General features: G+C 30.1%; 2 protein-coding genes across 2 annotated transcripts in view; one reads left to right on the top strand and one right to left on the bottom strand.

The window, feature by feature from the left end:
* LOC102581265 (guanine nucleotide-binding protein subunit gamma 1) overlaps positions 1–2786 on the bottom strand; it is a 6251-nt gene extending 3465 nt beyond the window's left edge. The window contains exon 1 of the mRNA XM_006362092.2: positions 2217–2786. Coding sequence (XP_006362154.1) covers positions 2217–2333 — 117 coding nt within the window. The 5' untranslated portion in view covers positions 2334–2786. The remainder of the gene's footprint in view (positions 1–2216) is intronic.
* A 15321-nt stretch (positions 2787–18107) lies between these two features.
* LOC107057833 (F-box/LRR-repeat protein At3g26922-like) lies at positions 18108–19172 on the top strand. The gene is made up of 2 exons (XM_015302854.1): positions 18108–18587; positions 18681–19172. Exons 1-2 carry the CDS (start codon positions 18108–18110, stop codon positions 19170–19172), a joined length of 972 nt encoding a protein of 323 aa, XP_015158340.1.
* Positions 19173–20361: the final 1189 nt, after the last annotated feature.

Genomic DNA, 20361 nt, shown 5'->3' with positions numbered 1-20361 from the left:
TCAAACCCAAATCCCCCCAACCCCCCCCCCCCTCCAATTGGCACAAATATTAGATACCTACACCCGATGTAAACAAATTTTCTGACCTTTTCCTATGCTGACATCTGAGTGCATTGTATACTCCATGTCTTTAACTGAATACCTCTTTTTATAAGTTTAACTAAATACATTTTCCTGGTAGCGGATTACTAATTTCAGCCTCCCAATATCACAAGTCAAGTTGCTTTTCATGGGATCCATGAATAATCATTTGATAAGATTGGATCAATTTCTAAAGAAAAAGTTTCCAAAGTCAATATATACGAATGCACATCAAAATGCTATTTGTGAGTGATAATTAATCCCTCTACAAACTAATATTTTTAAACATTACAAGACATTTAAGTTCAAATTATTACTCTATATTACTCATTCTTATGACGTCTAATCATGATTGATACCATTCTGTTTCTGTACAGCTTTCACAATTTTCAAGAATTCAAATTGATGAAGTGGTTCAAATTTTAAACTTTGATGTAATGTTTTTTCTATTAAATTCATGTTTTCTCCACAAGCAGTAATATATTTGTAAGTCAAAACATCTTATTTGCAATGTTCAATCAAATACTTCCATATAAAAAGGGATGAAGCCTGAAGGAGTATAATATTCTAGCCCTTTTCTCAGAGATAATGAAATGATAAAAGGAGTGAAGCTAAGAACTAATGTCAAGAAGCAAAAGTCAAAAAACAAAGATTCTAATTGCACGGTCAGAGAAGATTCTAGTATCTGTCTCCTTCCATATATCCAATAACCATGAAAATTTGTCTGCTTTAGAAATCCTCACAGCTAGATACCCCCAACCAACACAAAATCTTCAAATATTTGCATTTATATCTCGGAATCTCCTCCACATGTATTCCAGGGGTGACAAAGAAGAAGATTCCACTGTGTAGCTAGGTATAAAATTCCTTTTTATGTATATATAGTACATATTGACATCCCTTATTGAAAATCCTAGCTCCACCACTGCTTCCCATAATGAACAACAAAATTCACAATCAGGAAAAGCCAAAATAACAGAACAGCTTATTTTGTTTTCTGGCAGTGAAGCAACTCAGTTTAATTACTTTGATTGGTTTGTGGTCCAATGATACTTTTCCTACTCAAGGTTTTCTATTTCCCTTGTATCCCCCCTCCCCCCTCCCCCCTTCTCTACCGTCTCTTTCTTCCTCCCACTCCAACATCAAATAAGTAAGGACTTCCGATGTTCAACTAACAGCTCCTTAATGGAGAGAAACAATGTTCACTATATTCTTTCTGATTCCTTCAAAATCTTTTAAGCAACACAAATAGAAAAGCATTTCAAACAATAACATGTAATATTTTGCATTCAGTGCGGCAGTTTTTTAGAACAACTTCCAAAACCTAAAACAACTGACTTGTGGACTCGAGCATCTAAATATGAATGAAGAAGAACTAAGCTTAAAGACGGCCAGAATTCATGGTTGAAGTTCAATACAGGTCTCCAATGAAACATCAGTGAGTCCTATATGTCCTATTTTCAACAGGTTTCAAGGCTCTCGGTAAAACTCCATGACAAGTCCAAAACATACTCAAATAATTATTATTCAACTCTCAAAAACATTAAGATCTCACTTCAAAACTCAAATGAACTCCCCCTACTACATTGAAAATGAAATGAAAGGGGACATACACACTCACACTTCCACAACTCAAGAACTTTAATCAGATATGAAACATGAAATAGCTCTTTTTTTTTATGACAAGGGAATCCGCAACCACTACCCCTTGGGTGACCACAAGGCAAACCTGGCTCTTGTGCAACCGCTCGCAAACCACAAAGGAGAGGGAAACCACACTAGGCAGGCGTGTGCGAGAAGATGAAATAGCTCATTAGCACATTAATTCAACCAAAAAGGTGAAAAAGCCCCTCTTTTCAGAATTGAAGTAAAGAAAAGCTCTCTTTTTTTTCAGTTGATGATCAACCCATTTCACATATTACCAAACACAGAGAACAATAGCTCCCTTTTTTTAACATCATTCATTACTCCCATCTGCACCATGTACCAATACAACACAACACCCCCTTTGAAGAAAGATTCAAACTTTTCCTCATATATATCAAATTCACAACAACCATAATCAGCAAACCAGAAAAAACAGACAAAATTTCTAAGCAACAAAACAAAAAGTCAATAAGAGACATCATAAGAACCTCTAAAAAACGAGTTTCTTGCTCAAGTCTCTTCAATTCAGCAGATATCCGATGCTTCCCTCTAGTATCAGCTGCTGCCACAACCGATCTCACCTGTTCTGAGCTCTCTGATTGCATTTCTCACAATTAATCAAAACCCAAATACCTAAAGAATCAGAGAAGTTCAAAACTAAAAAAAGAACCCCATCTTATATGAAAAACAAGAAACCAAATCCCTAAAGAATCAAAATCGTGCAAGTGAAGCTATAGATTCTGTAACTGTTCAAAGACTAAAAACAAAGAGCCCCATTTGGAAAAAGAATCAAGAAAACACTCAATTTTCATTAAAAAACAAAAAAAATTGAGATTCTGGAACTGTTCAAGAAACCAGAAAAAGGGTTTTAGCAGTTTCTGCAGAACAAGAAATGGACAATTGAAGAGACAATGCAGAGTGCTTGGGGGGTAGAAGAAGTGGGGTGGTGGGGGTTTACTTTTGTTTTGTTGTTCTACAAAGTGAATTGAAATGTTCCAAGGGATAGGCAAAGCAGAAAGAACAAAGAAGAAAGATGAAACCAAAAAGAAGAAAAAAAACAAAAAGGAAAGTTGGCTTTTTTGGTTTTTAAATTATTTTTCTTTTTGAATAATGAGAAAGTTGGTAATCTTTTTTCACTTATTTTACTTTACAAAATATTCTTCCTTTTTTGTCTCTTTTTTCTTTTTTGCTTCTGTGTGTTTGGGTTTTTGGGGTGTTGGGGGTGGGGGGTGGACGCGAAATCAGAGTTTTGAATTTTTATAATAATGATTTCAAGTGTTAATACACGGCTAAATTCTAAATTTAATATACTTCTTAATACAAATATATGATTTGAGAAATATGATTTAACGGTCGAATTCGTACTCAAACTTCTAACTCCGGCTCTAAAAGGGTTGAGGGGGATAAGCTGAAGTTCTCCGCGAAATCAGAGTTTTAATTTTATTAGTTTTGAACTTTTATAACATTTTATACGTTAATAACTAAATTCTACATTTAATATACTCTTTAATATAAATTATATCATTTGAATAAAAATAATTAAATTCGATCGAATTCGTACTCGAGCACTCGCCCAGAGAGAGTATTGAGGGGATTAAGGGGAAGTTTCCCACTGTTGAGTTCAGCAACTGAGCACTTGGAAGTTGGAACACTGATTTGTCACCCTCAACAGTAAGCTCCAATATATATCAATATCAGTACCATCTATATTACCTCTTTGTTTCAATTTATATAATATTATTTAATTAAATATATGATACTAATAAATATTAGCTGGCTTGCTCCCAACTTTTAATCTATTTCTACATAGAATAGAATGTCAACAACCTTGAAATTAGCAGTCGAATTTAGGGAGTTGTGATCCATCCCAATACATATAATTTAACTGATTTCCTATAATTATATTATAATGAAAGCCAGATCATTTTGAGTTGGTGTTGAATTCTTTTTTTTTTATAACGATGGTTTTCAAGTCAATTATCGCACATCTCGATTAATTTAACGAGATATCTGTCATCTCCCACCAAAATAATTCTGTCCACCAAAGGTAGGACAAATAGGAAAATCACTTAATATTTTTTTATCAACACTGAATTTTGAACATGAGATCTCATAATTCTTTAACACTTTCTTAGATTGTAAGCCAATGGAATTTATTGCTAAGAAGAATAATTACTTCACTGTCACGCTAACCACGCCATATTAATAAACTAGATCAACTTTTTAAGTTTGATTTTTTTGGTGGTTGTATAATTATTTTGTATACAAGTATAAAGTAAATAGTTGCAAAGAAGGAGGAGTCAGGTTGGAAGTTTTTCAACGCTAGAGCTAAACTTTAAATAATTTTAAAAAATAGATTATGTTTTAAATGACGTTGTGCACATATACTCTTTTTCAAGATTTCTATTTAAGTTGTAGCTGAAATTTATTTAAATTAACTTCAGGCGTGTGCGTTTGAAGTTCAGACATACACGTAATATGTTTGAAGTTTGATCTGTCAATATTGCTTAACTTCAGACAATTTGGAAATAAGTAAACTCATATATTTTTGTGTAAAGTTTTGATATATATGATTAATCTTTAGATATTTCATGTAGTTCAACAAAATATCAAAGACATTAATAATATCAGTTTGAGATGTAGTTTAAATAATCAATTGTCATCTCTTGCCATATTTTTAATTTTTTGTAACAACAACCACTTGATTATTTTAAACACACTTTTCATATTTTGAAATTCAAATCAACTACTTCAAGCTTGCAACAATAGTAATTTTTTAGATGATGTACAAATTTACTCCTTAAATGTTGTAAATAAAAGCAATCGGAAGAAAAAAAACAAGCTTTCAAACAACAACCTTTTAATTTTAATTTACTTTCATATATTCAATATTCAAAACCACTTATTCATGCAACAATAGTGATTTCAATGTTCAAAATCTTTACGGGTTATTATGAATGCAAAGTTTTTAAAAAGGTAACTATACTTTAAATAGCGTTGTGCAAAAAAGGCTAATTCTTTTTTAAAAAAATTGTTTTAAATGGTTCCATCACAAGCAACTACAATTGATGAAGATATGACTCAATTTAAAGTTATCGATGACATAATTTTAAATAGAAGGGTGTGAAGTATGTATTAAAAAATAATAGGCAGTGAAGTGTTGTCTTGCTTTTCAGGGGTTTAGGTGTTTGTCGCCGGAGTAGTTATAGTATTGTAGTTGGTTGTTTAGTGTGTTATGATTGTCGCACTATCTGTTGTTCTTGTTCCTTTTCTTGTAGGATTTGCACTACTTTCCTTTTTCTCACTGTTTTCTTATTTTCTGTAGTTCGATTTGCTACACTTGAGCCGATCAGAGTTTTTAGAAATAACATCTTTACCTCTATGAGATAGTAATAAAATTTATGTACATCCTACCTTCCCCAAACCTTACTCGTGGGAATCTAGTGAATATGTTATTGTCTTTGCTCACAGAGCAAACAAAAGTCAAAAGTTTAAAGTTGTTAAACTAAAAGTTTTATTAATAGAGAAAGTGAGGTTAAAAATTTAAGACCACCTACCTTTGAAGGCTATTTTTGTAAATCATTCCTTATGATTTACCAAGCCCAAATATTATTGTATAAATTATAGGAAGGAACCACATATTATAAGTACTAAATAACATCCTATCCCTTCTAGTTTTCTATTTACCAAAAATTTCTTAAAAATGATGTTTGTGGGATACATAGAGTTGTGCACGGGATACATTAGGTTTGATACATTCCACATAGCGGGATACATAGCGTTGTGCACGGGATACATTAGGTTTGATACATTCCACATAGCGGGATACATAGCGTTGTGCACGGGATACATTAGGTTTGATACATTCCACATAGCGGGATACATAGCGTTGTGCACGGGATACATAGGTAAATAAGAGATTTTTGAAAATTTTGAAATAAGTAGGGATAAATGGATATTAAGGTAAGTAAATGAGTGTAGTTAAGCAATTAATATTAGGGAAAATTGTACATAATGGCAAATTATTAATTCAAATTAAATGGTATAATCACACTTTGATTTAATTCTGTCCTGTAGCAAACTGTTTGCCAGCGCCTCTCTCCCTCAAACTCTCGCTCGCCACTCTCCTCTCTCGTTCACTCCCTCTGTGCTCGCCTCTCTCGCTTTATACAACAGAATTGTATAAATTGCGTTTCTGTTTGTATAAAGTGAGAGAAAATTGTGTATACACATGTAAATACATATATATTCGTCCTATACACTTATAATTATACAATAAAAATATTCCCCTGCCCAGTTTTATGTTTGTATAACGTATAATTTATGTTTGTATAAAGTGAAAGAGAGAGTCGATTTTGATATACAAATATTTTGTCAACGATTTATACAAACGAGAGGCTAACAACAATTTATACAAATGGCCTGCCAGCGAAATTATACAAATCTGAAAGAGGAGCCAATGAATTATACAATTGCTTCTTTTTGTATATATGTATAGCGAAATAGACAGCTTTCAATTGTATATGTATAGCGAATTATACATATATATGTTTGCTATGGGGCGCAATTATGCAAATTTTGCTATAGCATACAAATATGATTTTTTTGTTTGCTATATGTGAAAGTTGTTCTTTATATTATTCTTGTACCAAATGCTGGGCCGCTTCACCAATGCAGCCCAACATGATCCCAACACCAATTAAAATACTAGCAGCTATTTGACCATGAGAATTTTTTTTCTTAATTAAAATATTTTTTTCACTTTATTTAAAAATGCATGCTTGATTATGAAATAACCAATGATCTTTTAAAAATAGTTTTTCTATTTTTAAGAGATAGTAATAAAATTTGCATATATTCTATTGTTTCTTGATTATAAAATATTGAAATTGAGTTTAAAATTTGAAAAAAATGTTGTATTCCAACTCTACTTTTGTAAATTTCCCTACAAATATAACTAAGCATAACTCCATCAACTTCATAAATTTTAAATATTTAAAATCTCAATTGTTGTTTTTCATTAAAAAAAGAAAAGAAGGTGAAAGTTATATTTGCATGGCATTCTAACTTTTTTGTATTTTTATTAGTGTATACCTACAAGAAGGGAAGTTTTTTTTGTTTTTTATGGGAAGGGAAATGGGAAAAAATTGAAATTTGGTTGGCTCATTTGTCAAAGGGCCGATTTTTTAAGCATACAACTAAACAATTGTATTTACACCAACATAGCAATTCTTTTTTTTCCCAATTATATAGCAATATTTTTTTTTCAAAAGTAGAATTTAAATTTAAAAAAAAAAGATTTTCCAAAATCAGCCACGCTTATCCCAATTCCCATAAATTTCTCCAATAATTTTACCTTCCCTGATTTGTTCAAATTTGTTATATATTATCTCCCATAAATAGAGGTTTCCTACCAAAACAAAACTCCCTTTCTCTGAGAAGAACGACTATCGAAAAAATGCATATCAATAATTTCTCAATTCTAATTCAACACAACGGGCGATGGGACTCATCAGGTAATTGTATAAAAATAGTTCTCATGGTGTTTTATTACGTGATTGAATTTGATTTTTCACAAATATCTATTTTGTACTTTTTGGTAGTTATTTGTTTTGTTTTGTTTGTCAATTTTGGTGTAAATTAATCTGGAGCGTCGAAATTTTGGTGTAATTACAACGCCTTCATATGATTTTGTTGTACACTGATGTATCAAATTTATTTTTTGTTAAAGTTTAGGTTTAATTGGTATGATGTGTGCCGTATGGTAGCAGTTTATATCAATAGGTTTGTGATATGTATTTATGTATTTGTTTTGGTATGTGATCTGGTATATTTGTCGCTAATAACTGACAACAAACAAATAGCCTGATGTATGTTTTGGTGTATTGTTTGGTCAAATTTATATTACCTTACGTATGAACATACATATATTAAAATGATTGGAGTAATAAATTATTTGGTGTAAATAATAATATGTGAATTGGTGTAAATAATAATATGAAAAATAGTTCCTACATTTATTGATGGTAACCTGATAAAATTATAAATTTTAAAAATTGGTTTAAGGGTATGTAATCTTTGATTGTTTATTTTAAGTTCATTAAATGGTTGAAATTTTGGTAAAATACTTTGGTATTTCAATAATTGTTTTTGCCTATTTATTTTAAGTTCATTAAATGGTTAAAATTTTGGTAAAAAACTTTGCTATTTCAATAACTGTCTTATATATCAACGAAAACTAATGTAAAAACAAAGCTAAATAAGTTGATGACTATAGTATGTAATTCTGAAAGTTCCTTTTAAAATTAATGAAGAATTTGTTATTTTAAACAGGCAATTACGTGGATTACAATATTGAAGGAGTGATGTATGATCCAACCACCAATTCGAAGGCTTGATTATAGCTATATCTTCACAATTGGGAGTGGACACAACAATTTATCATTTGGAACTCAAGTATTTCGTGAGTGGTCCATCTCCACCAATGAAGATACATAACAATATGGGAGTGCAAATTTATTTAGATCAAAAGAGATGCAATTCAGATTTTTTTTCAAAATACCCTTTATACAGTTGAACTATATTACTTTTATTAGATGTACTGTTTTAAAATTTCATTACCTTATTTCAAAGTTGATTACTTTTTGTTATCTTATTCATATTTTTGAAGTCATAGTTGTTATAAATGGTTGTATAGAATAGATATCATAACTCTTTTGGATTACGTGTTGTCACATATCCAGAAATATTGATAAAAAATGAACTTATTGGATGTTAATCTGCTGTCGATTTGATATGGTGAATAAGCAAATTCTTGGAGAAATTATGGTAAATAGGCACAAATTTATGGTAAAAATAAAGGATCATAATAATGATTGTATATAGTAAAACAAATGTTTGCAGTATACACCAACCTAAAACAATAAATTGAAAAGTATTAAATGTTAGTATAATAGTTTGGATGGTACAATAATTAAGTTGATTTACTCTTGTTAAACTGGCACAAAACTTGGTAAAAATGTTTGAATATATAACAACCAAATGTCATAATAATGATGGTATATTAAGCTGAATGCTTACATTATATACAAACCTAAAATTTTACATTGGAAAAAACAGGTTATGACTACAATTTGATTAACACTGAAACCATAAAAAACACACTCTGTTGAAGAAAAAAAAATGGTTTACATATGAAAGAAAAAAACACAAAACTGGGTAAACACATTGGTATGTATACCAACCTGCAACTTTGAATGAAATCCAATCGATCATATACAAGCATTTAGTATAATTTTTCAATAATGATAAAACCCATTTTCATAATAATGGTTGTAAATAGTAAAGCAACTGATTGAATTATATACCAACCTAAAACATTCAATCATTGATCAACACCTAAATAATTTACATAATGTGTACCTAAATTTATACCAAACTCATACATTTACAAACCAAACTCACACTATAAATTTATCACAAAATTTAACCAAAAAAGCAACCAAATAAATGCATAATCTCAGAATAAAGACAATATCCAACAACGAAATCAAAACCATAAATGCAATTAAAGTACTATCCAAAATAACAAAAGAGATTCAAAACCATAAAACATTCATGAAATTCTGTCTTAAGAAATAACACTTTTTACTCCTTGGCCCTCCGATTTGACTGACCACCTTGCTTAGAAGCTTCATCTTCACTAACAGATTCCGTATCAATTTTCATCTTTTCATATTCCCACAGTAATGCTCATCTTTAAGGGTTGAATCATTTTTTCCCGTTTCTTTGAAGTCGAACTTCGTCCTTTAGGATTTATATGCTTTGAAACACTGATCCCAGATCCACCAACAATATTCTAAAACATAATAAAAAAATACTTGCATGACACAATTATATTACCAATAAAAATCTAAACATGATGTGACAAAAATAAAAAATAAAAATCAGATGAACAACATTACCTTCGAATACGGAACATTATTTGCTCGCAATCTTTTGGCAAGTGGAACTTCATCTTCAAAGTCAATGTCATGCACAAATCCCCCCCACCCCCTGCCCCAACACTTTTTCTTTAACCCTAACAAGAGGGATTTCGTCTTTGAAATCACTATCATGAGGCAAAATCCCCCCACACACTTTCTCTTTACCCTTCGACATACTATCACCAACAAATTTAGATTTTTGTCGAGCTTTAAAGGATGCGGATGAATCAATAATAATACACTCATTGATATTGTTAGAGATTCTGTTGAGAGGCGTTTTCGTTAACACATTCACCGGTCTATAACTCTCAATCGACGGCCTGTCAACATCCATTGCATGCTTATTAAGCCTAGGGCTCTTTTGAGGCGTCTTGTCCATCGAACAAATTAAATTGATAACAATGTAGAACTATGGTTAATACTTTGGTACAAAGAACAACTGATTAGGAGAAATTTGATCTTCAAACGATATGTAGAGAAGAATATGCAGGGTTAGAATCTGATGAGTTGAGTATTGATGTTAAAGGCGTTGGAAACAATGTTTGTACTTGAAACAATGAAACACCTAGAAACCTACAACATTTGAATTGGTTACGTGAAAGGTTTTATTCAAAAAGGAAGCAAATAATTAAGATCCCACTAAAAAGTCATTAACCGCATAGAAAAACTAAAAACGTGTAAATATGGGACTGTATTAGGAGAGATAATATGCATAATATTTAATACCCTAAAAATGCTCCACATAAAAAGGCACATAATCAAAATCCAATAGATAGTAACCGGAAAGGAAAGAGAAACTCGAATTTTTTATTTATTTAAATACAAAAAAATATAATTTTGTTATCTATGTAATTAAAAAACTTACTATGTAATTATATATAAATATATTGATTTTAAGTTAATTAAAGTCTTAAGATGTATACTTTGGTAATTTTTCCTTTGTTGTGAAATTTCAAATTTCGTACTAATTGATATTGAGTTAAGCTCATTTAATAATTGGAGTTGTGTGAAATTTGTCTCTCGTTATCTAAGCTTGATAATTGATATGATAGCGATTCATTTTTCGTCATTGTTCTAGCACGTTTTTTGAAATATATTAACAAAATATAATGTAAATATCAATTGAAACCAAAACGATTAGTAAATATATGGAGATCAATAACTAAGTGCATGCCAATTTTATTTTAAATATTATTAGAACTATTATCATTTTAAATATTATCTCAACAAAATTCAATGCAACTCTTTTTGAAGATTATTATATTAGCAATAAATGAAATTTCACATCCGAAAAGTAGAATCTTATTATTATTTAATCAAGGTAGAAAGACTTGTTTTAAAAATTAAAATATTTTAATTTATAATACATAAATAAAAATAAATATTTCATGAAAATATATAATTTTAAAATATAGTAAATAACAAAAATAAAATAAGTTTTCTAATTACTCTCTCCGTTTAAAAAAAATGACCTCCTTTCCTTTTTAGTCAGTTTAAAAAAGAATGACCTCTTCTAGGGGTGTGCAAAAACCGATTTAACCAATAAACCGAACCGAAAAAAAATACTATTGGTTTATTGATATTGGGTTATTGGGCTAACGGTTTTTAAACGGTTTTGCAAATTTTTTTATTGGGTTATTGGTTCGGTTTCCGATTTTATAATTTTTGTTAATGGTTAAACCGATAACCCAATAAGACTTTTCCGGTTTTATAATTTTTGTTAATGGTTAAACCGATAACCCAATAAGACTATACTAAATTTACTAGTCTTATTGTTAATGATTAAACGATTGTTACTTTCACACTTTTTCCTTTGAATGTGTCTAGTGTCTAAACTTGCAAGAAAAATGATTGTTACTTTTATGATTATTACTTTCATGCCAAATGCTAGAAAAATCATACGGTTTATTTGAAAATTTTCTTATCGTGTATATAATATATATGAGCATTTTCTTATTGGTTAAACCAAAAACCGAACCGTTAAGTACCATAAACCGATTAACCAAAAACCGATAAGAAATATGTTATTGGTTTGGTTATCGGTTTGACGTATTTACAAACCGAAAACCCATAAACCGAACCAATAACACCTAAAACCGAACCGAACCGACCGATGCGCACCCCTAACCTCTTCTTTTTTTTTGTAATATTTTAATTTCAGCTTTCCACGTGGCATGTTTAAGGCCACAAGATTAAAGGTAATTTTGTACATTTGACATAACTTTAGTTTAAGATCACAAGATTCAAAAGTCTACTTTATTTTCTTAAATTTCGTGTCAAGTCAAACTAGACCATTCTGTGAAACGGAGGAAGTAATATTTTTTAAAAGGCCAAACACATACACAGCCCCTCAAACTTGGTCCCATTTTTCATTTTGGCACTCCAACTTAGCCTTGTTCCATTTTAACCCTTGAACTCCATTTTTTTGTTCCATTTTAACACAAAATACTATTTTTATGATTTCTTTATTTTATATATATTCTTCAAATGCAACTTCTTATTTTAAATCGACACGTATCAGTTAATTTTAGTTAAAACTTTATATTAAAAATTAAAAGTGAGTATTTGCGTTAAATTTAGATAGCCTAGATGATAAGAAAAAATAAATAAGTAGTGTTATTTAATTTAATTGAATGTTTAAGAAAGAAAATCAAAGAACTTTCGTCAATTTATTTTCATGCAAAAATACAGAGAAATCTCAAAAAATAATATTATTGTTTGAAAATTTTTATGTTCGTTCGCGAATGTTTAATTTTTTAATGAAAATTAACAGGCACACGTCTATTTTTTAAAATTTTTTGTTAATTTTTAATTTTTTTTAACTAAAATTAACTGACACGTGTCGATTTAAAATAAGAAGTTGCATTTAAAGAATATATATAAAATAAAGAAATCATAAAAATAGTATTTCGTGTTAAAATGGAACAGAAAAAATGGAGTTCAAGGGTTAAAATGGAACAAGGCTAAGTTGGAGTGCCAGAATGAAAAATGGGGCCAAGTTTGAGGGGTTGTGTATGTGTTTGGCCTTTTTAAAATATACATTTCTCAAGTCTAATACGTGTCAACTCAAAGTCCGTTTTTGTGCCACGTACATGCAAACACTACTTTATTTTCCCTTCTCGATAAGTCCAGACATTCCTCGTTGCTTCGATCTCCCCTACGAAAAACTCTCATAAAAAAAAAATGAATCCAATTAATATTTTCCCTAAAAGCATCTCACAATTATCTTCACTTACTAATCTCCATAAACTCTCACAAATTCGTATTGCTTCAATTCAATTAATACAGCACCATCGTGGATCCCGCAAATATTCCTCCGATGATCATCCACCGGAAAAGTCACCGCCGGAATTTCCTGCGGCTCCGCAACCAGAGAAGCCTTCCGAGTCGTCCGAAATCCCTAGCGCTCCGAACGACGACCCGACTCCGAAGACAACACAATACCGGGGCGGCCCGTATGGTTCCGGGGCAGCTATACCTCAGCAAAGTTCCAAGTCAAAAGTGCGACAACCTCATGGTGCTGAAGTGAAAACACCTGTTCCACCGGAGTCCGATAATATCGTTCCCTCTTAATTGTGAACGGCGATGTGTCAAATATCTACGGCAGTTAAAAGCGCTCAAATTCGCAAAAAATAGCAAGTTTTGTTATATTGTCAAAAAAATAATAATAATGTAAGCAGTATTTTAATTTTAAAATGTTACGGAAATTATGTTGATATAGTAACTGTGGTCTGTATGTGTACTGAAATTTGTGGAATAAGTATTTGTTGCAAGTTTTTGTATATATAGTAGTTTAAAAGAGATTTTTACATAAAAAGTTCGTCCAATTCATAGTTATACACTTTTTTTAATCGATATATAGAGATAGATAGGTATTATACCCTTATTATATATTCAAATAGTATATATAATATTATATATTGAGATACGTGACGTAATATTTTATGTTGAACGATATATTTTGAAAATTTCAAATTGTTTTTTAATCGCATTCCAAGGAATGCGTTTTATTCATTGTTAGTGATCTTCAATTCAGCTCTTTGTTTTCTCCCTTAATAGTAGCATTAACTGAACTAGTAAGTAACATACATTTTCTATCATTACACAAAAACTCCACTTTATTGCATATATTTCCGCCACTTTATTAATTTAATTATTCTCACATATATAGATACTAGTAACGAAAGCCCGGGCGCTGCCCGGGCCCAACATTAATAAAGTTATATTGTTATTCTCTCCGTCCCATATTAGATGAGAATCTTACTAAATTTTTATTTTTCATATTATTTGAGCACTTATTAAATTAGGATAGAATTAATTAATTCTTTTCCATTTTACATATTATTTGAGCTCTTATTAAATTAGGATAGAATTAATTAATTCTTTTCCATTTTACCCCTACAATTAATATGACCATTCCTATATTGTATGTGTATTTTTTGTAACTCATTTCAATGTGCATTGATATAAAGAAAGGGCAAAATGGTGAAGTCTTCCAATGTATTAATGATTTCTTAATCACCGTGTAAAGTTGGAAGTGCCCATCTAATATGGGACGGAGGGAGTATAGTTTATGTATTGTTATAAAATTAGTAAAGATTGTTATAATATATTTTGCTCATAAGTGAGCTAATATAGAAACTTATTTGTCATTTGTCTTTTTAATTTCAATTTTAAATAGCAAATAAATGTAGCGATAAGATTGAGGGTAGAAATGAAGCATATCTTTCTAAATTTAAGTAAAAATAAACAGAGTAGAAGTAACATTAGTGTTATCGATAGGACGATTCATTTGGTTTATGTATTGTTATAAAATTAGTAAAGATTGTTATAATATATTTTGCTCATAAGTGAGCTAATATAGAAACTTATTTGTCATTTGTCTTTTTAATTTCAATTTTAAATAGCAAATAAATGTAGCGATAAGATTGAGGGTAGAAATGAAGCATATCTTTCTAAATTTAAGTAAAAATAAACAGAGTAGAAGTAACATTAGGGTTATCGATAGGACGATTCATTCGGTTATTTTAAAAAAAATTATATCATTCAATTTTTCGGCTATTTTATAATGTATAACCAAAATTAAAATTTTAAAATCATCCCAATCCTAATATATGTGACACAAGCAGTACAAAAATTAGTCTTTTTTTTGTTGTCTTGTAGATATTTTAAGTTATTATTTATTGTAAATTATAGTACTTTTTATTAAAGTTTTTAATAACATATGTTACTTTTTATGTTTGAGAGTTAAACCAACTTTTTTTTTTATATGTGTTTTAATTTTATATGTGTTTTGTCCTTTTCCATTTTCAAAAACTAATACTCTCTCCATTTCATTTTATATGTCATTTATTTTTATAAATATATTGGTTATTCCCTCTTCTTATGTCATATATTATGAAATTTGAGAAGTTATTGAAATTTTTATATGATTGTAAAAATATTTTAAATTGTTAGCTATTGTGATTTGTAGTACCTTTTTTTACAGAATTTTGAAAATAATATTTATTACTCTCTTTGTTCTAATTTATGTGGCACATGCAAAATTTCAAATATTAAATATTTTTTATATGTCTCTTTATTATATTAAGTTGTTAATTATTGTATTTTATAGTACATTTTGAACTTAATTTTTAAAGAATATATGTTATTTCCCATGTCCCAATTTATGTGGCATTAATTGATAGATTTGTTGGAGTCGAGGGAAATTTTTTGTTAATTATTGTAATTTATAGTTTCTTTTTCGTCAATTTCAAACAATATACGTTTATCATATAATCCATTTTATGTGGTACCAATAGAATTTAGAGAGTCAATTATATTTTTTATATAACTTTTAAATATTTAAGCTATTAATTATTGTAATGTATAGTATTACTTATATTATTTTTAAATATATTTAAATCTACTACTTATATAAAAAAAATTTAGTAGATAAGTGTGAATGTGAGGGTATTTTGAAATACCCAAAATACCCTCACCTTGAGACTTATGTTCAACCCTCTCCTTTTTTTTGGTGCCATGTGTCAAAAGAAGAGTGAATTTTATTCACTCTTCTTATATAGTAATACACATGTTTATAACATCTACTTAATGCATGGTACAAATTTGAGATTATTAAATTATGCGAATATATAAAAACATCAGTCAGTACATATTTTTTTATACAAATATTTATTTAAATTTGAGAGAATAGAGTGAGTAACAAAATTAGGTAACATGACCATAAACCATCTTTACAATGCAAAAACAATAACTAGAATAAAAATATATAAAATTTTATCAAATAAATTTAAGGCCTCTCATAGAGGTTTGCCTTTAGGCCACCAATTTTTTTGAATCGCTCTTGTGCACACTCAAAGTTAAAAGGACATAGATACAAGTTAAAATCAAGTTAAATGACACATTTATATATTATGCACTATTTATTAGACGACAAAATATATATATGCACCATTTTTTAACAAAAGATATCTCCGCTCTACATTGCAAAGTTTAGAAGTATATTTGCCTATTTTTCCTTTTTTTTTTTAACATTCTATACCTTGGGGTGTCAACAGAAACACCCGTTTGGTCACACGATATGGAATCATGATATATATGATATCATAATATGAAATTATGAGATGAAATTGAAGTTTTGTTTGAACATGCGATATGACTTTTTTTTGTGTTGTATATTTTCTCATAAGTTGTAAAACTATTAAAATAGCCCCAATTATTTATTTAATCTTACCACATAAACAAAAATTTATAAAATCGCATAATAAATTATTACAAAGCTATTTGTTCTCCAACTTAAGTAAATGTTTCATCTAACTTTAATTCAATAAAAAAAAATTGAACATAAATTATAGTGTACTAGTCTTTAATATAATCCTTCCACATAGTACAAGCAATCTTCTCACGTTGAACTAGCATTTCTCGATCATATATCCGAGAAGATGAACCAACATTATTACTTTGAGCCATTTGTTGGTTAGTATCATTCACAACTATATTTTCATGCTCATAGACCATAAATATTTCATCACTCCTTTGGTATTCTCGCAAATATTTATGTAACACTGTACACATTATGACAATTTTTACTTGTGTGTCAATAATGATTCATGCCTTGTTTCACTTGTGTGCAATTACACATTTTCAGTGCATTAATTTCGTACTAAAATCAAACATATTGGAAGTAGTGATTATCAAATATACATCAAACAATTTTGTCTTTTTTCATATTAAATTGCTTCAAACATTTTCATATGTAGCCGAAAGAGAATTTTTTTTATTATGAAAAAACAAAAAAATATTAGTCCATCCGTTCTTATTTATATTCACTAAATCAATCCCTACTTTATCATTTGTATTCACCAAATTTAAAGTAATAACAAATTTTATGTAGGTGAGAATAAGAAATTTTAAAAAGTAATAATGTGATTATTAATTTTATTTAATTTACATATGAAATAAATGGTTAGTAGATATAAATGTGGGTTTGTTTTAACAAAATATAAACTTGTGGATCAATTTTTGTTTTTAAAAATTCTCAAATCATGATATGAATACACAAATCATGTTTTTTGGAGAATATGTGATTCCATCTCATGATATGAAATCATGAGATGGAATCAACGTAAAATCGCATGTCTAAATGTTGATTTCATCTCACGATTCCATATCATGATATAATATCGCATGGCCAACCGCCTACTTAATTTTACACAATCAATAACCGACGATGTAAATATTGTTTTACACAATCAATAACTGTGAAGCCTATTACAGGCAATCAATCTGTTAGTACTTTCTCTGTTTCTATTTACTTATTCATTTTTGACTTGACATACCTATTAAGAAATTAATAATTGACATAGTAAATTTACTATTTTACCCCTATTAATTGATAGAATTTCAAAATCAATTCACTACCTTTTAAAAAAAAACATTAATTCTCTAAATAAACTGAGAATATAATAGGTAAACCATATTGTCTTTTTTAAAAACACAAATAAAAAATCAAAATTGAACAAGTAAAAGAAACAAAGAAAGTATCCACCATTGTGGAAACTATTTTTTATACAAACAAGCACTTTAGAACTTATTATATGTAAGTTTTAATTATTTTTACTTTTTAATATTCAAATTATAAATACGGAAAATAGTTATAGAAGACAACTAGGACTCTATATTTACTCTACTATTTTATTTAGAGTTTAACTAATATGCACAGACAGTGGATACTTAGTTAAACTCAAACTTTATGTACGTATCTCTTTCAATCTTTTGTCTGCAGCGTACTTAATTTGAGTATTTTTTTTGTTTCTTCGGTCTGCAGTGAACTGAATTAGAGTTTTTTTTTTGAATTTTCGGAGGAATTTGAGTATCGCCGCCCTTACTGCAATGGCTGATTTATTGCCTCAATGTCTTATTCATAAAATACTGTGTCTGCATAGTTTTAAGAGAGCAGCCCAGTTGAGTATTCTTTCTAAAACATGGCTGCAAGCGTGGTTGACTATTCCCAACTTGAGTTATTCACTTGGTTATCTCGAGCACAATATGAAAAAAGTAATGGATAATATCATGGAGAGATATCGAGATGGAAAAATCCCTATTGAAAAGTTAGATTTATCATACTCTGTTTATTCTAATGAAGTTTTCCCTCTGTTTAACAAGTGGCTTGATATTGCACTTCAGAATGGTGTAAAAGATCTTGTCTTTCGAGTTCCTAGCCACCTTACGTCATACCCATTGCCTATGCTAACAATCTTGGCAACAAAATCTTTAAGAGAATTAGTATTAACAGGTTGTGATTTGTACTGTGTTTCATTATCTAGTGGTGTGGTGAATTGCTATTCGTTGAGAAAGCTTTCTCTAACTCAGGTAGGTTTAGGTGACAACACGCTTCAGATTCTACTTAATAGTTGTCCCTTTATTGACAGCTTAATTTTAGATTATTGTTCTTGGTTGAAAAAGATTGAGCTACTGAATAATCTTCCAAAGATCAAGTCGGTTTTTATTCGGAAATCTGGCACACAGCTTGTTAAAATTCAAGCACCATCTCTTGAACATTTATCTTATTTTACTGGTGGGGAAGAGTTTGCTATGTTCGATATTGATGCTCCAAATTTGGTGTCATTGGAGTATAAGGGATTTAAATTTCCTGCAACTTTTATGGATGCTAATTTGCAATGGAGTTGTTATCCTACGAGATTCGTCCTTGATTCAACTAGCGAAACAATTGCAAGTTTCATGGACGTTTTAATGCATATGATGAGCTCGAGTCATTCTACTTCTCATGGAAGCAACAAGCCTTTGCATCGTCAATTAAAAGAAGTTAAAGCCGATAAATATGATTGGGAAAACCAGAGATGGCATTGTGATCCTGTGGAACTTGGAAGTGAAAGGATGGCAATAAGGGACCTTAAGGATAAGTTTTGCTTTTTATTATATTGGTCATGCAATTAATTTATCTCTATTCCAAATTGTAATGCATAAGTTCATTAATATGGAGAATAGGACTGCATTTATCACCTGTAATCGTCCTGCATAAGACAGAGTTTGAGCATATGCACTAGTAATTCGACTTGTCAATCTTATTCACCAGCTGATGATAAGCCATGACCAGCACAAAGAGTAAGGGAGACATAGGGGGTCACCTTACCTCAATCCCCTCTTCCCTTCAAAGTAACCAAAGTTATCACAATTAGCTTTGATGGAAGTCACACAAGCCATCACAATTCCAATAAAGGAAACTGGAAACCCATAACCCTTCAAAGCTTCCTCTATGAACTCCCAACTCACCATATTGTATGCCTTCCTTAGGTTGATCTTCATCATGCACCGAGGGGTGGTTTTCCTATTGTAATGTCGTAGCAGATCATGACAAATCAGAATGTTATGTACTAGTGATCTCCCGTGATGATATGAAACTTGAGCTCCTTTGTTTTCAACAGTTTTTACCAGACTTCTGGCCCTACTGATAGCATGAAAATTTGACAGATAAAGATAGTTGCAGGTTCTTGTGGTTGTGGAGACTTTGCATTGTTATGGAAAAGTTAGAATTATCGAACTTTGGTTCCCCTACATTGTAAGTGGCTTGACATTGCACTGCATAATGGTGTAAAAGATCTCGTCTTTAAAGTTCCTAGCTTTTCATAGTACCCCTTGCCTATTTTTCACAATCTTGACAGCAAAATCTTCAAAAGAGCTGGTTTTGTGTGGTTTTAATTTGAAGCACGTTTCGTTTCCATGTGGTATAGTAAACTGCCAATCATTGTGAAAGCTTTATCTAACTGCTGTCCATTTAGATGAAAACATGCTTCAAACTCTACTTAATAGTTGTCCCTTGACTGTTAGTTTCATCTTTAAGTATTGTTCAGGGTTGGAAAAGATTGAGTTGTTGAATCTTCTAAAGATCAAGTCAACTTTAATTTGGAAAGATAGAAACCAGCTTATTAAAACTCAAGCACCAACGCTCGAGCACTGAACTTATTTTTGTGTTTTGAAAGAGTCTAGTCTTATGTTGGATACTATTGATTATCCAAATTTGGTATCACTAGGGGATAAAATTCCTGAGACTTTTATGGTAACCATGTAAACATTAACATTACGAGAACAAAAACATACACTCAAAGAGCCCTTGAGTCTCCAACAA

The sequence above is a fragment of the Solanum tuberosum genome, unplaced genomic scaffold (assembly GCF_000226075.1).
Source record: "Solanum tuberosum cultivar DM 1-3 516 R44 unplaced genomic scaffold, SolTub_3.0 scf00384, whole genome shotgun sequence".
Lineage (NCBI taxonomy): Eukaryota > Viridiplantae > Streptophyta > Magnoliopsida > Solanales > Solanaceae > Solanum > Solanum tuberosum.
The sequence above is the reverse complement of the archived record's forward strand: the minus strand, read 5'-3'. Positions and strand labels throughout refer to the sequence as shown.